Source organism: Oryctolagus cuniculus, chromosome 13, assembly GCF_051225735.1.
Source record: "Oryctolagus cuniculus isolate XC-2025 breed Fujian yellow rabbit chromosome 13, ASM5122573v1, whole genome shotgun sequence".
NCBI classification, from domain to species: Eukaryota; Metazoa; Chordata; class Mammalia; order Lagomorpha; family Leporidae; genus Oryctolagus; species Oryctolagus cuniculus.
In genome coordinates this window covers 20,227,412-20,248,453 of record NC_142879.1, presented here as the reverse complement: position 1 = coordinate 20,248,453, position 21,042 = coordinate 20,227,412, and the positions used below count along the sequence as shown (strand labels likewise).

At 59.5% G+C, this 21,042-nt stretch overlaps 1 protein-coding gene across 3 annotated transcripts in view; it reads right to left on the bottom strand.

Moving 5' to 3' along the window:
- NFASC (neurofascin) overlaps nt 1-19,043 on the bottom strand; it is a 180,995-nt gene extending 161,952 nt beyond the window's left edge. The window contains exon 1 of one of the 3 annotated variants that reach the window (XM_070055159.2): nt 18,882-19,043. In XM_070055159.2, the coding sequence (XP_069911260.1) occupies nt 18,882-18,988 (107 nt within the window). In that variant the 5' untranslated portion in view covers nt 18,989-19,043. The remainder of the gene's footprint in view (nt 1-18,881) is intronic. The other 2 variants (XM_089312095.1, XM_070055168.2) reach the window with 2 other exon arrangements.
- Nucleotides 19,044-21,042: the final 1,999 nt, after the last annotated feature.

The following is a 21,042-nucleotide window of genomic DNA, read 5'->3' as shown; positions in this document are numbered from 1 at the left end:
TGCGCCTCCTTAACTCTGGAGTCCCATATGTTTCCTATCCCCGCTAATGGTTCATCATGGATCTAACCGACAATAGAAGCCTAAGAAAGGCACGTGAAAACTACAAGGGCAAAACCGCCCGCGCGGCTGGCACCCCACGGCAGAGAAGGCGGCGCCGATGCAGGAGTGTGCGGCCCCTGCTCAGACGGCACACCTCACACACGGCGGGGAGTCCCACTAAGGAGGAGACACGGAACAAAGGCGGTCATCGAATAAGAGCAGAAATGACGTCCGATGCCGTGAAAATCCATCTGGGAACCCCCAGAGCTTTCCAGCCCCAGGCTCGGCGAGGAACCTCCCCACCCGATGTCACCGCGGTCGCTGCCGGGATAAATGATCTAAGGCACTGAAGCCTCGAGGGGCAAACGACTCACCTGGGGTCACCTGGTGCATCAGAGCACAGCAAGGACGGGAATCCAATCTCCTGACGCTGTCCCCTCCTCTCGAGCCCACGGCGGGACGAGGCGGCGGCCAGGATCACAGCGGCCCGGCCCGGCCCCGTCTCCTGCACAGCACCGACTTGGCAGGTGAATGTTTATCAGGCAAGTGGATGAACTGACCAAACATCACGAAAGAGAAACGGCCGAGTCTGGACTCCTGGCCCTCGCGTGCTGCCGTGCCTGCTCCTGTCCCCACGCTCCGGCTGCTGGCACTCCCAGGAGGCTAAGCGGCCAGAGCATCACAGGACGAGAGCGCTGGGCTGGGAACCAGGAGACCTGGGTTTGGCCCCGGCTCTGAAGGATGAAGACCATCACCGCGCTGTTACTCCTCAGGCTCTTGCTTGCAAAAGGAAGGCGCTGGAAGGCTGGCTCTTCCGGGTGTGGTCCCCGGGGCCAGCAGCCACCACGTCACCTGGGAATCGTCGGAAATGCACATTCCTGGGCCTGCCCCAGACCTACTAGCTCAGAAACTGTGGGGCTAAGCCCCGCAAGCTGCGTTCTTTTTTTAAAACGAAGATTCTTTAAAATGACTTGAGAGGCTGAGAGACAGGCAGACGGAGCTCCCGTTGGCCGGTTCCCTCCGCAAATGCCCCCAACAGGCAGGGCCCGGCCAGGAATAAGAAGTCAGAAGCTAGGAATACAATTCGGGTCTCCCGCGTGGGTGGCAGGAAGCCAACCAGCTGAAACATCACTGGATTCAGGAAGCTGGAGTCAGGAGCAGGATCTCTGACAAGGGACGTGGGCACCGCCCCTGGGGCAGTCTGTGTTCCCCTAATCCCTGCCGGCACAGGCTAAGGCAGGCGCATCACCGAGGCCTGCACTTCCGGCAGCTTCTGCCCAGCCCCGGGAACGAGGGGTGACGACCTTGACAGTGACGGTGCTGGCAAGCACCTGCAGAGCTCTCTCGTGGTGTCAGCTGCCCTTCTCTGAGCACCCCCCATAAATGCCCTAGAAGTGGATTTCATGGGGAGGCTCGGGCACAAACGGCTATGCTGGCAGGTCCAGGAGGGGAGCTCCTGCCCTCCACATGCCAATCATAAGCCCCCAAGGGAGGTCTGAGCAGCAGACGGAGGGAGAGCAGACGTACAAGGACGCATTTACCCGGGACACACCTGCGCCCGACCAAAGCCCAGGATTCCCACGCAACATGTGAGGCTTGTGTCTGTGTCCTGAACATGGCAGGCGGCTCGACACGCATCGGTCACGGCTCTCCGGACTCCTCAACGCTGGACGGAAGTGCCGAGCACTCCGCTTCTAAGCTGCAGGAGCAGACGGGAAGCCGGGCTGTGGCCTGGAAAACATCCCCAGCGGACAGGGACCCTCCGCGACCACTGTCCTCATGCTGTCTGTCCCCAGCAGGCAGAGCCAGCAGCAGCTCTCAATTCCAACAGGAACAGCTAGAGTTAACGAGTGTTATTTCTAAGTGATCGGGGGTGGTTATCCTTTTCAAATTTTATGACTTTTATAACAAGAAAGATGCTTTAAAAATAAAAATAGGTATACTTTATTGTATGTTTGTGGTTTTTAAAATTTTATTTATTTATTTATTTATTTGACAGGCAGAGTGGACAGTGAGAGAGAGAGAGAGAGAGAGAGAGAAAGGTCTTCCTTTACTGTTGGTTCACCCCACAATGGCCACTGCGGCCGTGCGCTGCGGCCGGCGCACCGCGCTGATCCGAAGCCAGGAGCCTGGTGCTTCTCCTGGTCTCCCATGGGGTGCAGGGCCCAAGCACTTGGGCCATCCTCCACTGCACTCCCTGGCCACAGCAGAGAGCTGGCCTGGAAGAGGGGCGACCGGGACTAGAACCCGGTGTGCCGGCGGCGCAGGTGGAGGATTAGCCTAGTGAGCCGCGGCGCGCCAGCCTGTTTTACTTTAAGAAAATTTGCATGAAAGCAATGACAAAGAAGCATCAAACCCACTGAGTCCCTGACCTACTCAGCGCCAGCTAAGAGGTAGCGTCCATTCCTGCACACAGAATGGATGAGAGAGAGGGTAGGTGCTCAGGCTTCCCCCATGTGGCCCCTGAGTCTCAGTGTGCCCATCTGGAAAATGGGGGCATTACCACCTTGTCCAGAACACAGTGTACATGGGAAGGAACAGGCAGAGTCAGCAGTGAGCCCCCATCCCCAGCCACGCTGCCCCCCACCCTGTCTGCACTCACAGCCTCATCGGGAGACAACCACAAGAAAGGCCCTTGAGTGCTCTGCCCTGAGGGTCCATGGAGGACCACGCCCCTCATCACCCATGCCCTGGGCCCCTCCAAGCAGCAGAACACAACACGGGCTGCTGCAAGCGACCATGGGGCTGCACCCAGCCTGGGGAGGTGTGGGGGGTGGGAGCACTCATAAAGGAGGGGGTTCGTGGTGTTTTCTGGAGAACAATGGTGGGGGTGGGGGTGGAGAGCGGGTTCTTCTGCCACCCGACTTCCCCAGTAGGCGAGTGGACGCTGGCCAGGTGAGGAAGAGCAGCAGGGGCTTTGCCGCTGTGCACTCAGTCTCATGGGAGAGAAAGAACAGGGCCCGACCCTCCTGCCTCCCGGGCTCACCCAGGCATGTTCACCCGGATGGCACGGGGGTGGGGGTGGGGGTCAGAGCAGCGCGGGTACCAGCGGGGAACATGGGGCCCAGTCCCGGCTTGCCCTAACGAGGAGCCCCCAGTAACTAATCCCAGAGTCGCCCCAGGCGCAGGCCTCTGGAAACTCCAGGGGCTTCCTCCGAACTGGCCCGTGCAGCCACGGCTGCTCCCCAGCTGCCAGGGTGGGGTGCGGTCACAGCAGCTCCTCCTGCAGCCAGAGGCCAGGAGCTCACTGAGACCGAGGCGGGAGGAGTCAAGTTCAAGCCTCACGCGTACCCTGCACGTCACTTCCAGGCACCGAAATGAATGCGGCTGCTGAACACAGGGCAGAAAGGCGCGTGGAGGGAGCGTGCACACTCAGCTCGGACTGACAGTGATTGTGATCTGACCTATTATTATTATCACTCCTGTTGCTGCTAGGACAAAGCCAGGGACACAGCAAGCCATAGGGCCACTCACACTAGAACCCACGGCCGCAGCCCAGCCCAGGGTGGTCAATTCACACACACCCGAGGCCTCTTAACCAGGAACCAGCCCTGTGGTCTCTACCTCTGCAGGAGGCTTAACACCTTCCATTCTTCCTGGAACACACACATACACACACACACACACAGCACATGGGTACTCACGCATGCACACACACACACACACACACACACACAGAGCAGGCTTCCTTAGCACCAGCGAGAAGTCTACAGACTGGGGCAGAGGTTGAGCAAACGCCAGCTGCCCAGCTGCGGCGGAATCTGGGGCTCAGAGCAGCCTCCATAGCACAAACAGAAACCAAACAAGCAAGCCAGCTGGGGGAGGCAAGAAGACAATGGGCTCTGCCCGGGCTTGGCCACCAAGTCCCGTGGCTGTTGAGAGCAGGACTGGGCACCCTGCCAGGGGTGGGAGGGGGCAGGGCTGGTCACTGGGTGCTCCGTGCCCAGCTGCTGAACCGAAGGAGGTCCTGCTTTGGGTGATGCTCTCTAAACCCCACCCTGGCACTCACAGCTGGTCTCTACCTGAAGCCAGGAGCAGCCCAAGGGAGAGCCAGAAAGGAAGCCATGGGCAAGAGCCCGGAGACGGCTTCCCAGGCTGGCCTCTGCCCCGGTTCACGCGGCTTCCTTGGCGGCTCGCTGACCAGGTGTCTGGGTTTCCCCACCTCTGGGGATTGTGTCAGGTCAGGACAAGGACTTGGGCAGCCGGCATCTAGGGATACAACGAGATCGTAGGAAAGGGCTTCGGATGAGACACAGACTCCTGCTCCCGCTCCAATACTGCACCCCACTCCTACCTGCTTTCCTTCAGCAACCTTCTCACATCAGTTTCCTGGCCCTCTCTCGGCCTCCTTTTAATCCCTTCCTCCCCCCGCCCCATCCTCTGTCCCTGTGGCTGTGGCCGGCAGGAAGGAAGTCAGGGCTCGAGGACACCCGGACTGTCCGTTTCTCCTGCATCTCCGCCCCTGGGCCTGTGGACACGGCCCACCGCACCTGCCGGGGGAGCGCAGCCAGGGCGCGGCCATCAAGGCTCCTCCAAGTCTCCTGCTGGAGGTCTCTCCAGGCCCCCACTCCTAACCTCCAGGAGAGCTGGGGTCTGAGCCATCCTGCACCAGGCACGGATGCCCAGGTCGCTTCCTCATCCAGAGGACAAGGTTTCTGAGGCAAAAAAAAAGAAAAGCGTCTTGGTGTCCACTGTACTTTTCATAGGACCCCACAGACAGCTCGGGCACAAATATCTCCTGCTGCTCACTAAAGCCGCAGCTACGCTTGAGCAAGGCAGGGCACGGAGCTGCGCACGGGCTGGGGCGGCTCCGCAAAGCTGACTCTCCCAGGGCACGTCCGACTCTGCAAAGGGCTTCGCAGGCTCGACCTTGTTTAACCCCGCTATCCCAAGCAGGGAAAGCCCCGCGAGTATTCAACACACCCGCTTCAGCTGCACATCAGAGAAGATTTACGTCCTTTGCAAGGATCACTCAGCTGGGGAGTAAAGAGCCAGGCTTCAGTGCAGGCTGCCTACTCCAGGCCTTCGCTCTGCACCGTCTTCCACTTCCAAGAGCAGATGCGTTTCCCAACACGAACTTAGAAACCTGGGGCAGGAAGCAGCAGGGAGAACGCAGACGAACCATCAGGGCAAAGACAGCCCGAGCGACGCGTGGAGAAACAAGTGAGGGTCACCCTGGGGGAACCTGAGTAAGATCCATGGGTTGCGTCAATGCCGACAGCCTGGTTTGTGACAGTGTATTACAGTCGTGCGAGACGTCAGCCCCGGGGCAAACCTGTACAGGCACACGGGAGGGCTCATCACCTCTTACAGGTGCACGCGGATGAACTCTCTCAATAAAACGTTCAATTGAAAACAAAACAGTCCAAGCAAGCAGAGTATCCCCAGCCCCACGCAGTGGTCCTCGGCTGTGGTCCGTCCCCACCACACTGGCATCTGCGTAGGGCCCAGATGACATCATCTGTCCCCCAAGAAACAAAGTGCTCTTGCTCTCAGAAGTCCCAGCTGCACTTCGTGTGGGGCACAGGGGAACCATGGGATATGTGGGGGAAGGGCTTTCCCAGAATGACTCAGGAGGAGGTGGGCATGCTGACCCAGCCCCGACTCGGTCCCCGCCAGCCTTCCAGGCCCTTCCCGCGGGCCCAGCCACACGGCACTCCTAGTGTCTGCTGCATCTCCCTTTCAGGCTCAGCCTGCCCCTACACCAATGGCAGCCACGTCTGCACCCAGCGTGTGCATCCCCCAGGTCCCCTGCTGTCAGGGCAGCTGACCACACTCTGATGGCCCCACTGCTGGGGCAGCCAGGTGGGGGAGGACAAGGGGCAGAGGCCTGGGGGCCCAGCAGCCAAACCCATCTGCATTCCCATTTTCCCAGCATAATGGTGATTGGTGATCGATGCACCCTCTTCAAGACTGTGAAAAGTCAATGGGGTGGCAGAAGTCAGACTGCTAGCACAGTCCCTGACACGGAGCAGGTGTCTCGCTAACAGTCCATCCCTCAGCACCCCCCGCCCCGGCTCTTCCGCAGTTAGTGCAGCCGCTGAGACCAGGAGGGTCAACTGGAGCAAGGGTTAGAAGACTGACACGTACAGCTTAGTCTCTAGTTTACAAGGTCTTCTTTTTTAAGATTGGTATATTTATTTGGAAGTGAGAGTTACAGATAGAAAGGAGACACAGATAATCTTCCATCCACTGGTTCACTCCCTAAATGGCCGCAATAGACAGGAGCCAGGAGCTCCTTCCAGATCTCCCACCAGGTGCAGGGGCCCAAGCACTTGGGCCATCCTCCGCTGCACTCCCTGGCCATAGCAGACAGCTGGCCTGGAAGAGGGGCAACCGGGACAGAATCCGGCCCCCCGACTGGGACTAGAACCCGGTGTGCCGGCGCCACAAGGTGGAGGATTAGCCTAGTGAGCCGCGGCGCCGGCTCCTCCCCCTCTCCAGCCCCCACTGCTCCCCACCAGGCGGAGGGCTGGGGTGGCCGTGGGGAGCCACGTCACCGAGCCGGGCCTCTCCTGGCTCCTCCAGGGCTGCACCTGCGCCTACATCATGGGGTCCCATGCACTCGAGCCGCCGGAGCGCAACAAACCCCTTCTGTGCCTGCCAGGCAGGCAGAGCAAGACGCCGTCACCACTGCAGTGACAAGAAGAAAAGGGAGTTTCTTCCCCCTCTCTGTCCTCCTCTCCACCGTCCCTCCTCGCTCCGAGTGCTCTTCGCCACGCAAGAGGGGAGCTCAGGACAGCCCCAGTGAGACAGCGAGCCGCCTGACGGCCCACAAAGACGGCACTGTCGCTGCAGGCAAGGAGGTGGCTGGTACCAGCCCAGCCTCATGACGGAGGGAATCCTCGAGAGAGGGCCGGAGGCACAGGCACGCACGCTCGGGCCCCTCCCGCACCCTGCACCCCAGCCCAGCTCCGATCCCTGCTGGCACTTGTCTCTGTCTCTCCCTTGTGTGATTTTTCACATGTGCTCGCCTTGGTGCTCCCATGAGAGAGGGAACAACCCTCGCCTTCTCTGTCACTACCCACAGTACTGAGCGCAGAGCCTGCGCCCAGTAGGGGCTCCATAAACACCGTCTGTACGCAGGTGCACACATTCCTAGGGGTCAGATCCACAGCTCCAGGCTAGCTCAGCAGTCACTTCCTAAGGACATCAGCACGTGTAGATTCTATGGGGGAAAACAAGGCTGCCAGGCAGATGTTCAGGAAGCCAGGCTACGGCCAGAGACGCCAGGAAATGAAGCGCGTCTGTGCTGTGGCCGGGCAGGTCTCTAGGCCGTGGCACGTGCCAACACCACGGAAACCTGCTCCGCTCTTCCTACGGATTATTATTATTATTCACCCAGTGATTGCCATTTCTAAGCACTTCCGCACCCCCACCATGGTATTGCTGCCAGTCACCCACACCCCCATTGTGGCACTGTCCACTATACCAGGTACACAGGAAGAGAGACACCTAGACTTGTGGAGCTGGCATTGTGGCACAGCAAGTTAATCTGCTATTCGTATGAGCTCCACTTCCAGTCCTGGCTGCTCCACTTCCCATCCAGCTCCCTCCTAATGTGCCTGGGAAAGCAGTAGAAGATGGCCCACGTGCTTGGGTCCCTGCACCCACATGGGAGACCCAGACAGAGTTCCAGGTTCTTGACTTCAGCCTGGCCCAGCCCCTGCTGCTGTGGCCAAGTGGGAAGTGAAGCAGCAGATGGAAAATCAATCAATCCCCCCACCCCCCGCCACCCCGCCGGTCACTCTGCCTTTCAAATAAAATAAACCTTACCAAACAAAGGCATTTGGACTTTGAATGGGAGATGGGTAGAAACCAGGAACTCTACTGGACACCCACAAGCACGGGCCCAACAGTGCACCACCTGTACCCGGCTCACCCTGGGGCCGGGTTTCCAGGCTGGAACCACTTCATGGCTTTACCCATCTGAGGCTCCATAACACCCCGGAGCAGGTCCCTGGGACCCCACTAGCATCCTAGGAGGCTTTCTCTCTCTGCCCTTGAACAAAAACTTCAGCACCTTGTGGATGGTTACGCTCCCTGTGAACACCAGGCCGGGTAGAACGCACCGCCAGACCCAACTGCAAGTGGGATTCAGCACCAGGCTCCCTCCGGTCTTGTGTCAAAGTTACCACCATTCAGAGGTCCACTTCCCTCTGGGAGGTTCGGCTGTGGCCTGCCAGCAAGCAAGGGCGAGTGGCTGAGTCAAGGGCTCTGCCCACAGAGCTGTGCAGGCCAGCACAGCAGCCACCAGCCAGCCCCATGTGGCTACTTACACCTACATCTCACCCAGAACTCAACTCTCAGTCCCACTAGCCCCATTCTAAGTGCTCACTGTAGTGGCTGTGGCACCAGACTGCGAGGACATGGATATATTTCCATCATCTCAGAGAGTTCTGTTGCAAAGCACTTAATTCTGATTTTCTTATTTTTTAAGATTTTTTTATTCATTTGAAAGGCAGAGTTACAGAGAGAGAGTCAGAGAAAGAAAGAAAAGAGAGAGATACATCTTCCACCTGCTGGTTCACTCCCCAAATGGCCACAATGGCTGGGGTTGGACCAAGCCAAAGCCAGGAGTCTGGAACTCCATCTGGGTCTCCCACATGGGTGCAGAGGTCCACGTACTTGGGCATCTTCCACTGCTTTCCCAGGAGCATTAGCAGGGAGCTGATGGGAGGTGGAATGGCCAGGCTCGAACCAGTGATCACACGGGATGCTGGTGTCACAGGCAGCAGCTTAACCCACTGCACCACCGTGCCAGCCCCTAATCTGAAGCGTCTGATGTTTCACCCGACGCATGCGCAGGGGCCTCTCAGAACTCCACTGCTCCCTCCCAGCTCCCAGCAGGGGCTTCAGGTGCTCTGTGGAGTGCAGAGTGGAGGCAGGGCCTCGTCCCAGTGGAACAAGCAACCTGGTTGGGTTCTCACGAAAACCCTGACTCTTAGACAAAACACACGGATCCACCAAACACATCCCCTGGTATGAATCTGTGTACACATGTGTCCCTCCTGCATAAGTGACAGGTCACCAGCACACATCTGTGTACACACGTGGTCCCTCCTGCATACGGACAGGTCACCCGGCACACATCTGTGTACATACAGTCCCTCCTGCATGAGTGACAGGTCACCTGGCACACATCTGTGTACACATGGTACCTCCTGCATAAGTGACAGGTCACCTGGCACACATCTGTGTACACATGGTACCTCCTGCATAAGTGACAGGTCACCTGGCACACATCCATGTACACACGGTCCCTGCTGCATGAGTGACAGGTCACCAGCACACATCTGCGTACACACAGTCCCTCTTGCATGAGTGACAGATCACCTGGCACACATCTGTGTACACATGTGGTCCCTCTTGCATGAGTGACAGGTCACCAGCACACATCTGCGTACACACAGTCCCTCTTGCATGAGTGACAGGTCCCCCGGCACACATCTGTGTACACACGTGGTCCCTCTTGCATGAGTGGACAGTGCCTTTGCTCTCATCGCAAAGGCTGTGAAATCAGATGCCAGCCATCTCCTGCCAGAAAGCCCACATGCTGCTGTGTCCTGGCCCGAGCTGGTCTCCAGGTTCCTCCAGGAGGTTCCAAGCACTTCCTGGCATCACGAAGGGACTGCAGAGAGTTCATGGGAAACAGAAACAAAAGTTTACTTTGGTGCAAAAAGTCTGAAATCCATGCAGATGAGGGGTTCTTCAAAATGCTTGTGGAAAATACAGATTATGAAAAATCTATGTATGGGCTAGAAACATTTTTGCACCAAAATAAACGTACATTTTCATTCCAGCTCCCACGAGCTTTTTGAAGTCCCGTCATACTTTGTAACCTGGCTTCACCGGGCAGAAAAAGCCTTCGGAAGGCGGGTCAGCACGCTGGACAGCGACAGGCTCCCTGTCAGCACTTCCCGTCCCCAGCCCCTTCAGGGGAACCTCAGGAACCGCTGGGCGCCACCGAGGGGCTGCCCGCACTCCTCTGCTAACACCACAGCCTCGTCTTAAGAGCAAGAGCCGGCTCGGCTAAGAAGCCCAAGTGCTCTCAGCAGCAATAAGGGAAAGTACCAAGACCTCAGCAGGAAGTCGGGATTCCCCGCTGTGCCCCGCAGCTGCACCGCCACGGCTGCAGCTGGGCCAGCTCACGGCGCCTGCCACGCCAGCTGCTCCCTTCCTCCACCTTCATCTTCCTCTTTGCCTATCTAAACCCCACCCACCTCTAGAGGCCCAAATCAGCTCCCACCCCTCTTCAAACCCTTCCCATGGGGCAGTTACAATGCAACCTGGAATACCCACCTCCCATATCGGAGTGCCTGGGCTCACGTCCCGGCTCTGCTCCTGATTCCAGCTCCCTGCTACCCTGGGAGGCAGCAGTGATGGTTCAAGTAGTTGGGTCCCTGACACGCACGCAGGAGACCTGTACTGTGGCCTTGGCTCCTGTCTTTGGCCTGGCTGGCATTTGGGGAGTGAACCAGTAGATGAAGATATCGCTCCCCTCTCTCCTCTCTTCACTCTCTAATAAACAAGATAAATATTTAAAAAAAAAAAAAAAACCTTTCCAAAGGATTCTAGTCTGCATTGGTTTCTTCTGTTACGTCGAATCTCAGAGCACGTAGAGTTAGACCATGCTTTAGGGAACTTAATTACTGCCACCTTGCACGACTGCTGGGTTCACAGGCAGTTTACAAAGTTCCTGGTGGGGCTGGTGCCGCGGCTCACTAGGCTAATCCTCTGCCTTTCGGCGCCAGCACACCAGGTTCTAGTCCTGGTCGGGGCTCCGGATTCTGTCCTGGTTGCCCCTCTTCCAGGCCAGCTCTCTGCTGTGGCCAGGGAGTGCAGTGGAGGATGGCCCAAGTGCTTGGGCCCTGCATCCACATGGGAGACCAGGAGAAGCACCTGGCTCCTGCCATCGGATCAGCGTGGTGCGCCAGCCGCGGCGGCCATTGGAGGGTGAACCAACAGCAAAGGAAGACCTTTCTCCCTGTCTCTCTCTCTCACTGTCCACTCTGCCTGTCAAAAAAAAAAAAAAAAAAGTTCCTGGTGGGCCAGTGTGCACAGTCTGCAGAAGAACTAGATCTGCCAGCTGCCAGCCAGCCACAAGCAAGCCACACCGCCCTCCGGGTCTCAGTTTCTGGTCAGTAACATCAGGATCCTGGCCTACAACACTTCCAGCAGTCTATGCACTGAGGATTCTCTCACAACAAGTTGCCACCTACATGGGTGCTGTGCACGCAGTAGGGCTTTAGTGGGTAACTGCAGATGCAATGAATATTTGAGAAAAACCAAGGCAGAGTCCAGGACGAGGGTCAGCCAGGGATCCTGGCTTTGCTCCCAACATGAGTTCCAAAGGCTCCAGCTCCACTGTGGGCGAGGATGGGCAGAGAGATCTGGTTTCTGCCCTTGCCTACATCAGCACAGGAAAATCGGAAAATCGCCTGGGGCCCCCGAGTCCCTTTCCTTGGTGCAGAACGTGTCACGTGCAACGTGTGGAGAGACACCACACAATGGGCATTATGACGCCGGCACAGCAGCAGTGTCTCACATGTGAACTCCTCCGAGGTCAGCAGTGCCCCAACTGCATTACTGATCACGCACAAGCCCCGACAGACTATGGATATAACAGGAGGTGCAAACACGGACGATGCCTCAGAACAAACCATGTCAAGTGTAACAGTCACAGGAGCACTCGTAAATCTTCAGGTCACCGTTACTGCCCCCTAACCCTGTTCTCCATACGCTCAGCGTACAGACCCACACACAACCAGATGTGCAGGTCATTTCTCCTGCACAACAAGAAATTAAGGGCCAGAAATGTTTCCTGGCTTCACAGTGCAAAGTGAAGATCAGACCGGAGCCAAAATCTAGTCGGGTTCCAGAGTGCAGCACACACACAAGTACGCCTTTGTGCAATGCACACACTCAAGAAAACACAGCAACACACACAGAGAAGGGTTAGGAAACTCACTCACCCTGCAACGCAAGGTCCCACTAAATACTCGTAAAAACGCCTGTGCCAGAGCAAACTGGCCAGCATCAGAAGGAAGGGGGAACTCTCACCACCGGGAAGTCCTTGCCAGGCATTCACTCTCATCCCAGAAAAATCACAAGATCTGGGCACAAAACTATCTGGTCACCCGCCCCAGGCCTGAGCAGGACCCAGGAGAGCTGGCCCATCAGGAAGGCCACAGGCTCCATCCTGGGGGCTCAGGGAAGCAAAGCGGGAGACCCCAGCACAACCACTAATGATGGCGTCTCCTTATACGACTGCAGACACACCCCCCACACGCGCACCCAGCCCAAGCCGGGCCTCGATTCTTCCCTAGAAGACCCTCTGCACAGTGCTGCCCTTCCCCCTGCTCTGCCCCCGCAGCCCTGGTTAAGTCTTCAAGCCGTGGCTTCTCAAGAGTCACCTCGAAGTCACTTCCACTTTTGCAAGAGGCTTTTCCCAGTCACCCAAGCTCAGCGTCACCATCCATCGACCTCCCAGCACTCACGGCGAGGCATCAGCCAAGCGCTCCCTATATTTGAGCATGGACCTCTCGTGGCCTTTTGATCTCGTAAGCTCTGCGTTATTCCAACGGCAGGTGCTGGATAAAGGACAGATGATGACGAGGGTGGTGGGACCTCAGGAAGTTCACCGGCCACCCCGGGGCAGAACCAGGCACAGGGCTAAGTATGTGGGGCTGGGTGGGGCAGGCGGAAACAGACCACAGGGGAACCCACTTGGAGGACAAGGGCCCACACAGCCCTCCACCAGCGGTGGGTGCCAGGCCTGAGTGAGAACTCCTCCCCTCCAGGCCCTGAGCCACTGATCCCTGGCTGTTTATCTCGTTAACTCTGTTTACTGCGATCCTGGTAAGAGGTTCTGAAGCCCTCCAAGCCCCTCTCTAATTAAATTCATTAGAACAGATTGGGGCTTTCTTACTGCATCTCAGAAAAATTAACAACACTATTAGCATCATAAAGACGAGGCGCCCGGCTGCCTGGGAGGCCTCTGGCAGGACTGGGCCAGCCCAGGAGAGGAAGAGCGAGGAGGGGCAGGTGAAGAAGGAGAAGGCAGGTGTTCTGCCCGGGGAGGGAGGACCACAGCCCAGGGGCTGACCCCACGGGGCCCTAGCACTCCAGCGTGCACAGCCGAGACAAGAAACCAATCAGTGACAAATCCCAAAGACACGGCTTCTGGGACAAGAACCAGCGGCCATCTCCCGGTTTGCAGTGGAGGAAAGCCGTGGTCACTGTCAGTGATGGCGTCGGAACAGAAGCCCTGAGCCCACCAAGATTCTGCTTGCACACCTGGCAGGTCCTCTCTGCCGTCTACCCAGTCTTCACCACGACCAGGAACAGCAGGGGCTCTGTGCCCTCCACCCCCCCAGTTCACCCCAGCAACAGCTCTATAGGAGTCACCTCAACACCCCCATTTTACAGCTGCACACAGCTCCTCTGCTAGCCGGTGGAAGCAGCAGGCTTTGAACCTGGGTCTGTCTGACCGCCAAGGCCAAGCCGTTCCCACGATGCCGCTGCTCCTCCGGAATGCGACCGCCCAGGCTCTGAGACCACGGCAGAGCCCTCACCCCAGGCTCCCGTTGCCCCTGAGGTGTCTCACGTGCCTGCCTCCTACTGCCACTATGAGAAAGCAGGAAGCACGTTCTCTGGTTCTGTCTTCCAGAGGGCAGAGCAGGAACTCAAACACGCATCTAACTGAGCCCTTCCAACAGAGTTCCCAGTGAGCCCTGTGCACCGGGATACGGCATCGCAGGGATACGGCATCGCAAGTCTGTATTTTCTCACCAGGGTCAGCGTGAACCCAGTGCAATATACAGGAGAAGAGAATGGGCTCTGAAATCAGACACACACAGGTTTAAATCCGAGCCCTGCCACGCCCCTGTTCCATCATCTTAACCAAGGGACCTCTCTGAGCCTGTTGATTTGTAAAGCCAGGACCTACAGATCCCTCTTTTGAAAATTTTAAAAACATTTATTTTATTCATTTGAAAGGCGGAGTTACAGACGGGGATGGGGATATCTTCCATCTGCTGGTTCCCTCTTCAAACAGCCATGACAGCCAGGGCTGGGTCAAGCCAAAGCCAGGAGCCTGGAACGCCCTCTGGGTCTCCCACGAAAGCTGGGCCATCCTCCAGTGCTTTCCCACGTGCACCAGCAGGGAGATGGCGCAGAAGCAAAGCAGCCAGGAGTGAAAGCAGTGCCGCACGGGATGCTGGCGCTGCAGGTGGAGGTTTAACCTGCTGCACCACCACACCAGCCCCACCCACCCCGCTGATAGAATGAGTAAATGATTAAATGCATACAAAGTGCCTTAGAAGGCACGCGGGAAGCACTTGATAATGAAGACTGCTATTATGCCTCTTCTATTTTTCTTGGCTTGCCTCAAGACATAACGAAAGGAGGAAGGCTGGAGCGTCTCAAGCCGGCTGGCACGCTCTGACAATGCCCTGGTCAGCAAAGCTGCCCAAGTGCCGACTCAGCACAGCCCCTGGCGCCCAGAGCCGGCCCCTGCGGTCCTGGGGACCAGGCCATACGCAGCCAGCGTCCGTCCGTCCGTCCTTGGGAAGAGGCCTGGCTCTAGCTGGGTATATTGAGAAAATGCCCAAATGGTTTGCCATCAAGCTGGTCTAACCACAGCAAGGGTCTATCCAAACAGCTGGTGCCAGCACGCCAGGCCCTGCTGCCCACTGTGAGCCCTCGGCCAGGCCCCTACAATGCCAGGAACCCACCCAACCTCCAGTACAGCACTGCTTGTGCTGAGCGTTCATTTGTTTTCACGTCTGTCTCTCCAACGTACATGCCCAGCACCTGGCAGTTCTCGACACAGGTTCAAAGGCTCAGGGTACACTAAGGAAATGAAGGGATCAGGCGTGTGGGGCAGACGGGCCGCTCGGACGGATGCAGCTGGGAGTCCCTGTCCTCAGGCTCTCGTCTCGGTCCAGCTGCGGGTGTTTGTATTCTTTTTTTTTTTTTTTTTTTTTTTTTTTGACAGGCAGAGTGGACAGTGAGAGAGAGAGACAGAGAGAAAGGTCTTCCTTTGCCATTGGTTCACCCTCCAATGGCCGCCGCGGCTGGCGCGCTGCGGCCGGCGCACTACACTGATCCGATGGCAGGAGCCAGGTACTTATCCTGGTCTCCCATGGGGCGCAGGGCCCAAGCACTTGGGCCATCCTTCACTGCACTCCCTGGCCACAGCAGAGAGCTGGCCTGGAAGAGGAGCGACCGGGACAGAATCTGGCGCCCCGACCAGGACTAGAACCCGGGGTGCCGGCGCCGCAAGGTGGAGGATTAGCCTAGTGAGCCGCGGCACCGGCCGGGTGTTTGTATTCAGTGTGGGACTCCCGAGGATCGCATCATCAGCCTCCCTTACCTGGGCTTCTCTGATGCCTCCCACCTGCTTCCCACCTTCCCTGAGCCCAGGAGCCTCTCCCACACACCAGGGCTCACGGCGTTGGTCCTCCCTTGGTTCTGTGCATGGCCCTGTGCCTGCACCTGCTACTCCCCCATCAGACTGGGATCTCCCTGAGGGCACCCAAGGGCTTTTTCCTTACATTCTAGGCATATCCCAAACACAAGTGATTAGGAGACTGGACAGAAAGAGTTAAGAAGGGGCCAGCACTGTGGCGTAGCAGCTAAAGCCACCACGTGCAAAGCCAGTATCCCATTTGGGCATCGGTTTGTGTCCCGGCTGCTCCACTTGCAATCCAGCTCCCTGTCTGGGAAAAGCAGCGGAGGATGGGCCAAGTGCTTGGGCCTCTGCCACCCCTGTGGGAGACTGGGATGAAACTCCTGGCTTCAGCCTAGCCCAGTCCTGGCTGTGGCGGCCAGCTGGGGAATGAACCAGCGAATGGAAGATCTCTCTGTGTAGCTCTGACTTTCAAAATAAATGAATGAATCTTAAACAGAAAAAAGTCTCAAACTCAACCCAGAGTTGCCCACCACCACCGGGCTCCAGGCTGCAGCCGCACCATGCAGGGTTCCACTGTCCCCAGCTCATGCCTCCTCTCCCCTCGGGCTCGGGAGGTGACAACACCTTGAGGTTCACCCCCACCCCCGACGGTGAATTCAGGGTCAGCCCTGAGCGGCTGCTCTCTGACAGCAGCAACCAAGCCCTCTTCAGGAGCTGACGCCGCTGGAATTAAAGATACCGCTGTCCCAGCTTCCTGTCTGGACGCCCGCGCTCTGTCTTGTGTGATCACAGCCCGAGCAGAGCGGCCACGCAGTTTGTGAACACCTGTGAGATGAGCCGAGCAGTAGCCAGCCTCAAGTCCCCCCCCCCAACCCCCGGCCCCTCCTCGCCACCTGCAGCACCGCTCCAAGCCCAACAGACCCAGAACTGAACTGCTCCGTGCACCCCCCTTTCCGATTTCCCAAGAATTTCTTTTCCTAAAGACATCCCCACTTCTAGGACGGCCTCAGACTTCAGCGTGCTCAGGCCTCCAGAGGAGCTGGAGGGAAGAGAGCAGTGCCCTGGGGTGGGGGTGGGGCCCGGGGCGGGCAACCCTGGGGTCCCGCCCCGAGGTCACTGCAGAAATAGGACCCTCCTCTGGCTGCCATAGCCAGAACCCAAGCCCCAGACCTCAGCCACCTCCTCACTGGCCCCGGAAAGCAGCAGTCCCCGCAAGAGACAGGCGGTGCTGCCCCAGATCCACGCGTGCCTTGGTTCCTCTCCCTGCTGCCTCTCTGACGCCCAGCAAGGCACGGAGACGGGGAGACGGAGACCAGAGACGGGAGACGTCTGTTGTTGTCAGAATCCCCTGCTTAACCTGAGCCCCAAGCAAGCGTTTCGACGTCAGAGCCTCCACCCAATCAGCTTTCAGCATCGGCTGCAGGTGATGCCTCCTCCCGGCACCAGGAAAAACTGGCAGCGCTCAGAACGCCAGGGGAAGCTTCCCACCCCGCCGCCGGCTCGCGCTGGGGAGGGGGTAGAGGAGAGCGACGGGCAGGGGGCCGCCAGCGCCCTGGCCCCACGTCCCCATGGTGGGCGCTGCCCAAGGCCAGGTCCGAGTGACCGCGCATGAGCGGACTGAGCCCAGCCAGATTTCTCAAGTGCGGGAGTCTGGCAGGGACGGGACTGCACCGGGTGACGCCTCTGGGTTTTAGCTGAGGTCCCCCAGACAGGAACTGGGCTGCCATCCTTAGTGGCAAACGGCACTCCTGGGGCTGGAGGTGAGATTCTTTCCTTCTCTCTCTCTCTGCACATATCCTCAGCAGAACCCAGAGACAAGGGAGAGAAATTACTCCCCCAGAAGCGCCAGCTCAGTGGAGACAAAAGGTGGGATGGATCAGATGCACGGCAGACCCTCCCCCTACTCTGCCTGCAGTGTCGCCCCTGCCCCCTCCTCTGTGCCCGACCCCTCCCCCCACACCCAGGAGGGCCTTCCCTGCCCTCCCACCCCCACCCCCACAGCGGTCTGGCCTGTCATCCCAGAGACTCCCACTCTCCACACACATTTTCCCTGGGCTTCTACTCAACCTTGGAGTGCTTGGGGTTCTGACCCCGTCTGGCTGTGGCCTGGGCCCCATACAAACAGGTCACTCCGGCCCAGCCAGGTGTCAAGGCCCTGTGGCCTGCCCTTGCTTTGCCAGGGAGCTGACAGGGCCCAGCCGGGCTCAGCACAGTGCCAAGGGTACAGGAGACACAGCAGGCCCTGGGGCCAGGGAGAAAGGGGCATTGTCTTCCACTCCTCCAGACTGAGGGTGGAGGCATCTCTGCACGGCACACGCACACACACGCACTGCCCATGCAGATGCCACGGAAGGAAGTGGAAGTCACACCTGGCTCAGGACAGGAGGGGCTGCCCTGGGGACAGAGCCTGGTGATTCAGCATTCCGCCCGCTCTCAGCCCCAGCCGGGGGCCACCCTCCCAGCAGCCCCCGCCACCGCCGCCGAGGAGGGGGGGGGGGGAGAATCCCTTCTACAACCCAAAGGGCTCCAGCCCTCCGGCAGGGCTGCTCACGGGGCCCCTCCTCTTCTGCTCAGCACAAGTCCAGGATGAGCCCGCCCAGCTGTGCCCATGGACGCTGCCCCTTGCCATCTTAGCCCCCCACTGCTTAGCACCCCTAACCCCCAGACGGTCCATCTAGGAAACCTGAAGAACTAGAGGAGAGGGTAGGTGGCCGGAAAGGAACGTGCCAGAGGCCCACGGACCCCAGCATCGCGCACCCCTGAGCCATGAGCAGGGTCAGGCCTGCAGAGGTCAGTTTAAGTGGATTCCAACCACAGCAGCCAGTGCAGGGCTGAAGGCCCCAGGCCTCCCAGGGCACGCAGCACCAGGAGGGGCAGGGGCAGGGGCAGCAGGCCGGCCGGCAGCCAAGGGCGACCAGGGCACGGGAGGGACGACCCGGGGGCCGGAGGAAACCCAGAGGCCGCAGGACAGCGGCTAGGGTGGGTGCAGAGGGGCGCTGGGTGACATAGACACTGAGAGCTAAACACAGACAGGCACAGTGAGTGACGGTGTGAACCCGGGCGGGCGCGAGCGGGGCCAGCGTGCAGGGCCAGAAAAATAGGAGGGCTGGGTAACAAGGGGTGGGGGGCGAGAGAACCAGGGATATAAAGATGAGGCGGGCACAGAGAGCAAAGGGGTCCGCCGGTGGGGATGCAGGAAGGGGGAGGGGATGCGGCCGAGGCCCCGGGAAGGGTGTTGGGGTGCGCAGGTTGGGAGCAGGATGGGGGTCGCTGGCAGGTGACAGGGTGCAGCGGCGGGAGGCCCCCGGCTGTCGCGGAGGGGGAGGGGGCGGGCGGAGGAGGGCGGGGACTCGGGGGTGTCGCCGGGTGGGCCTCCCAGTCCCGCGCGCGGCTCCAGCCCGGCCCGCTGTCGGCGCCCACCTACCTCCGCGGTCTCGGGCTCCGGCCCCGGGCGCAGTCCGAGCGGTCCACGGCCGGCGCCGCCACTCCGCCCGCGTCGCCTGCAGCGCCTCTCGCCGCCAGCCGCCGCATTAGGGCAGAGACCGGCCCGTGCGCGTCCCCGGGCGCCCGCGCGCCCCCGGCCGCCTGCGTGCGCGCCCCCGCGCGCGCCGAGCGCCCGCCGGGCGGGACCCGGACGGAGCAGGACGCGAGGATGCTGCGGGCGCCGCCCCGCGCGCGCGTCGGGAGCCGCCCGGTTCTCCTCCCAGCCGGCCGAGCCTGTGCGGTCCAGCCTGGCGGTCCGCCGAGCGCGCGCGTCCCCCCTGCACGGCCTGCTCCTCGGGGTGGAGCCCGCAGAGCCTGGTGGTGTTGGATCCGACCTGCGGGTCGGGGGAAGCTGGTGGGGGACTCACTGTGGCATAGTAGGCTGTCTCCGCCTGCGGCCCCGGCATCCCATATGGATGCCTGTTCGAATCCCGGCTGCTCCTCTTCCGATCCCACTCTCTGCTGTGGCCTGGGAAAGCAGTAGAAGAAGATGGCCCAAGTGCTTGGGCACCTGCACCTGCGTGGGAGACCGGAAGAAGCTCCTGGCTTCGGATCGGCGCAGTCCGGCCGTTGTGGACATTTGGGGAGTGAACCAGCAGATGAAAGACTTTTTTTTTTGGTCTCTCCCTCTCTGTTGGTATCTGTACCCCTCAAATAAATAAATATTTTTGTAAGTGGGAGGCTTTGCGGTAGGGAGAGGCAGACCTCTGGTCCAGATGGCGTTGGGAGGGAGCGAGTCCTGGGTCGGGGCGTTGGGCCTGGCTCTGCAGCCCCGAGCCAGACACGCCTCTGTGGGCCTTTCTGACCTCAGTTGAGCCGCAGAGAGGTGATTGGATAATCCCGGCAGGTGCTTTGAACTGGGGGCCTGGAGCCTGCAGGAGGCCCTGGCTAAGGGCACAGGCTGAGAGCTGGACTCAGAGCTACCACCTGAAACCTGGGCCAATCTTAATAATCACAGGACCTTGGTCGGGGACCCAAAGCCGCGGTGCCCTCCACAGCGCCCCCTGCAGCCCCCTTCATGGAGGTGCTCTGTGCACAGGCTCCTCTGCGGGCACCGCCTGCGCCCTGACCTGGCGGTCGGCTCTGCTACCCCAGGCCTGGCACACAGTAGGTGCTCGGTAAGTGCCTGCGGAGGAAGACAGGTGAAGCCGTCTGGTACAACAGCGATCCCTGCTTCTTTGAGGGGCTTTGAAACCCGCAAGGCCAGCTGCTGGACAGGGACTTTGCAAAGCACATAGGAGCAGCAGGCAAGCCACCGCTCGGGACCCTGGCATCCCACGGCCTCCTGCGAATGCATCTTAAGGCCACGCACGCTGCAGACCAACCAGGGGCCCACGTGTGAGCCGCTCGTGAGCTGCTCAGCCAGGCTTTAATCTCGTGGAACTTGAGCCGTAGCTGCCTGACTCCCTGCTCTGTGCTTGCAAAGCCCTGTTTGTTTCCACGCCCGAGTGTCGGAGATCAGTTTGCTGTGTGTTGGGTGGCCGGACTCAGTGTTGGGGGTTCCTCCAAGCAGTTGGGGGGTGTTTTATAACAAGGCCTGGAGATCACCCTGTGGTTCGGTGGGTGAAATGGAGGTAGATCCAAGTCTCACTGCCCCTGTGTGAAGAAATGAAGTGTGGCCCAGGGGAGAGCAGAGACTCCGCCCACCCCACACACCAGGACCTTGAGGGTGAACAAGCCTCATCTCCTTGGCCTTGCGGTCTCTGGCGCTGCCGGCTCGCCCTGCTCAGGGGAGGGGCGCCACCTGCTGGTGACTGCGGAACTACCGCCTCCGGGGCGCGCACGGTTCAGCTTGCAGGGCAGGCACTGAGTTCCCTCTCCATACACTACTTTTCTCCCTTTGTTTGAATCTCTAGTTCTCGGCGAAGCCCCCAGCAGACCTGTACTTCCTCCCCGGACCGTGCCGCTGAAGCTCCACTCGCTGAGTCCTCTGTCCCTGTGAAGGCAAGCCACTGTGGACGGCCACACCCCGGGTGTCTCATTCCGGCCACAGAATCGCACACGCCCTGCCTCCTCTAGGGCTCAGACCCCAAGAAACCCAGCAGGCGCTGTACCTCGGGCACCTGCAGAAGGGCCTCTGGGCATGCTTGGTGTGAGTGCTG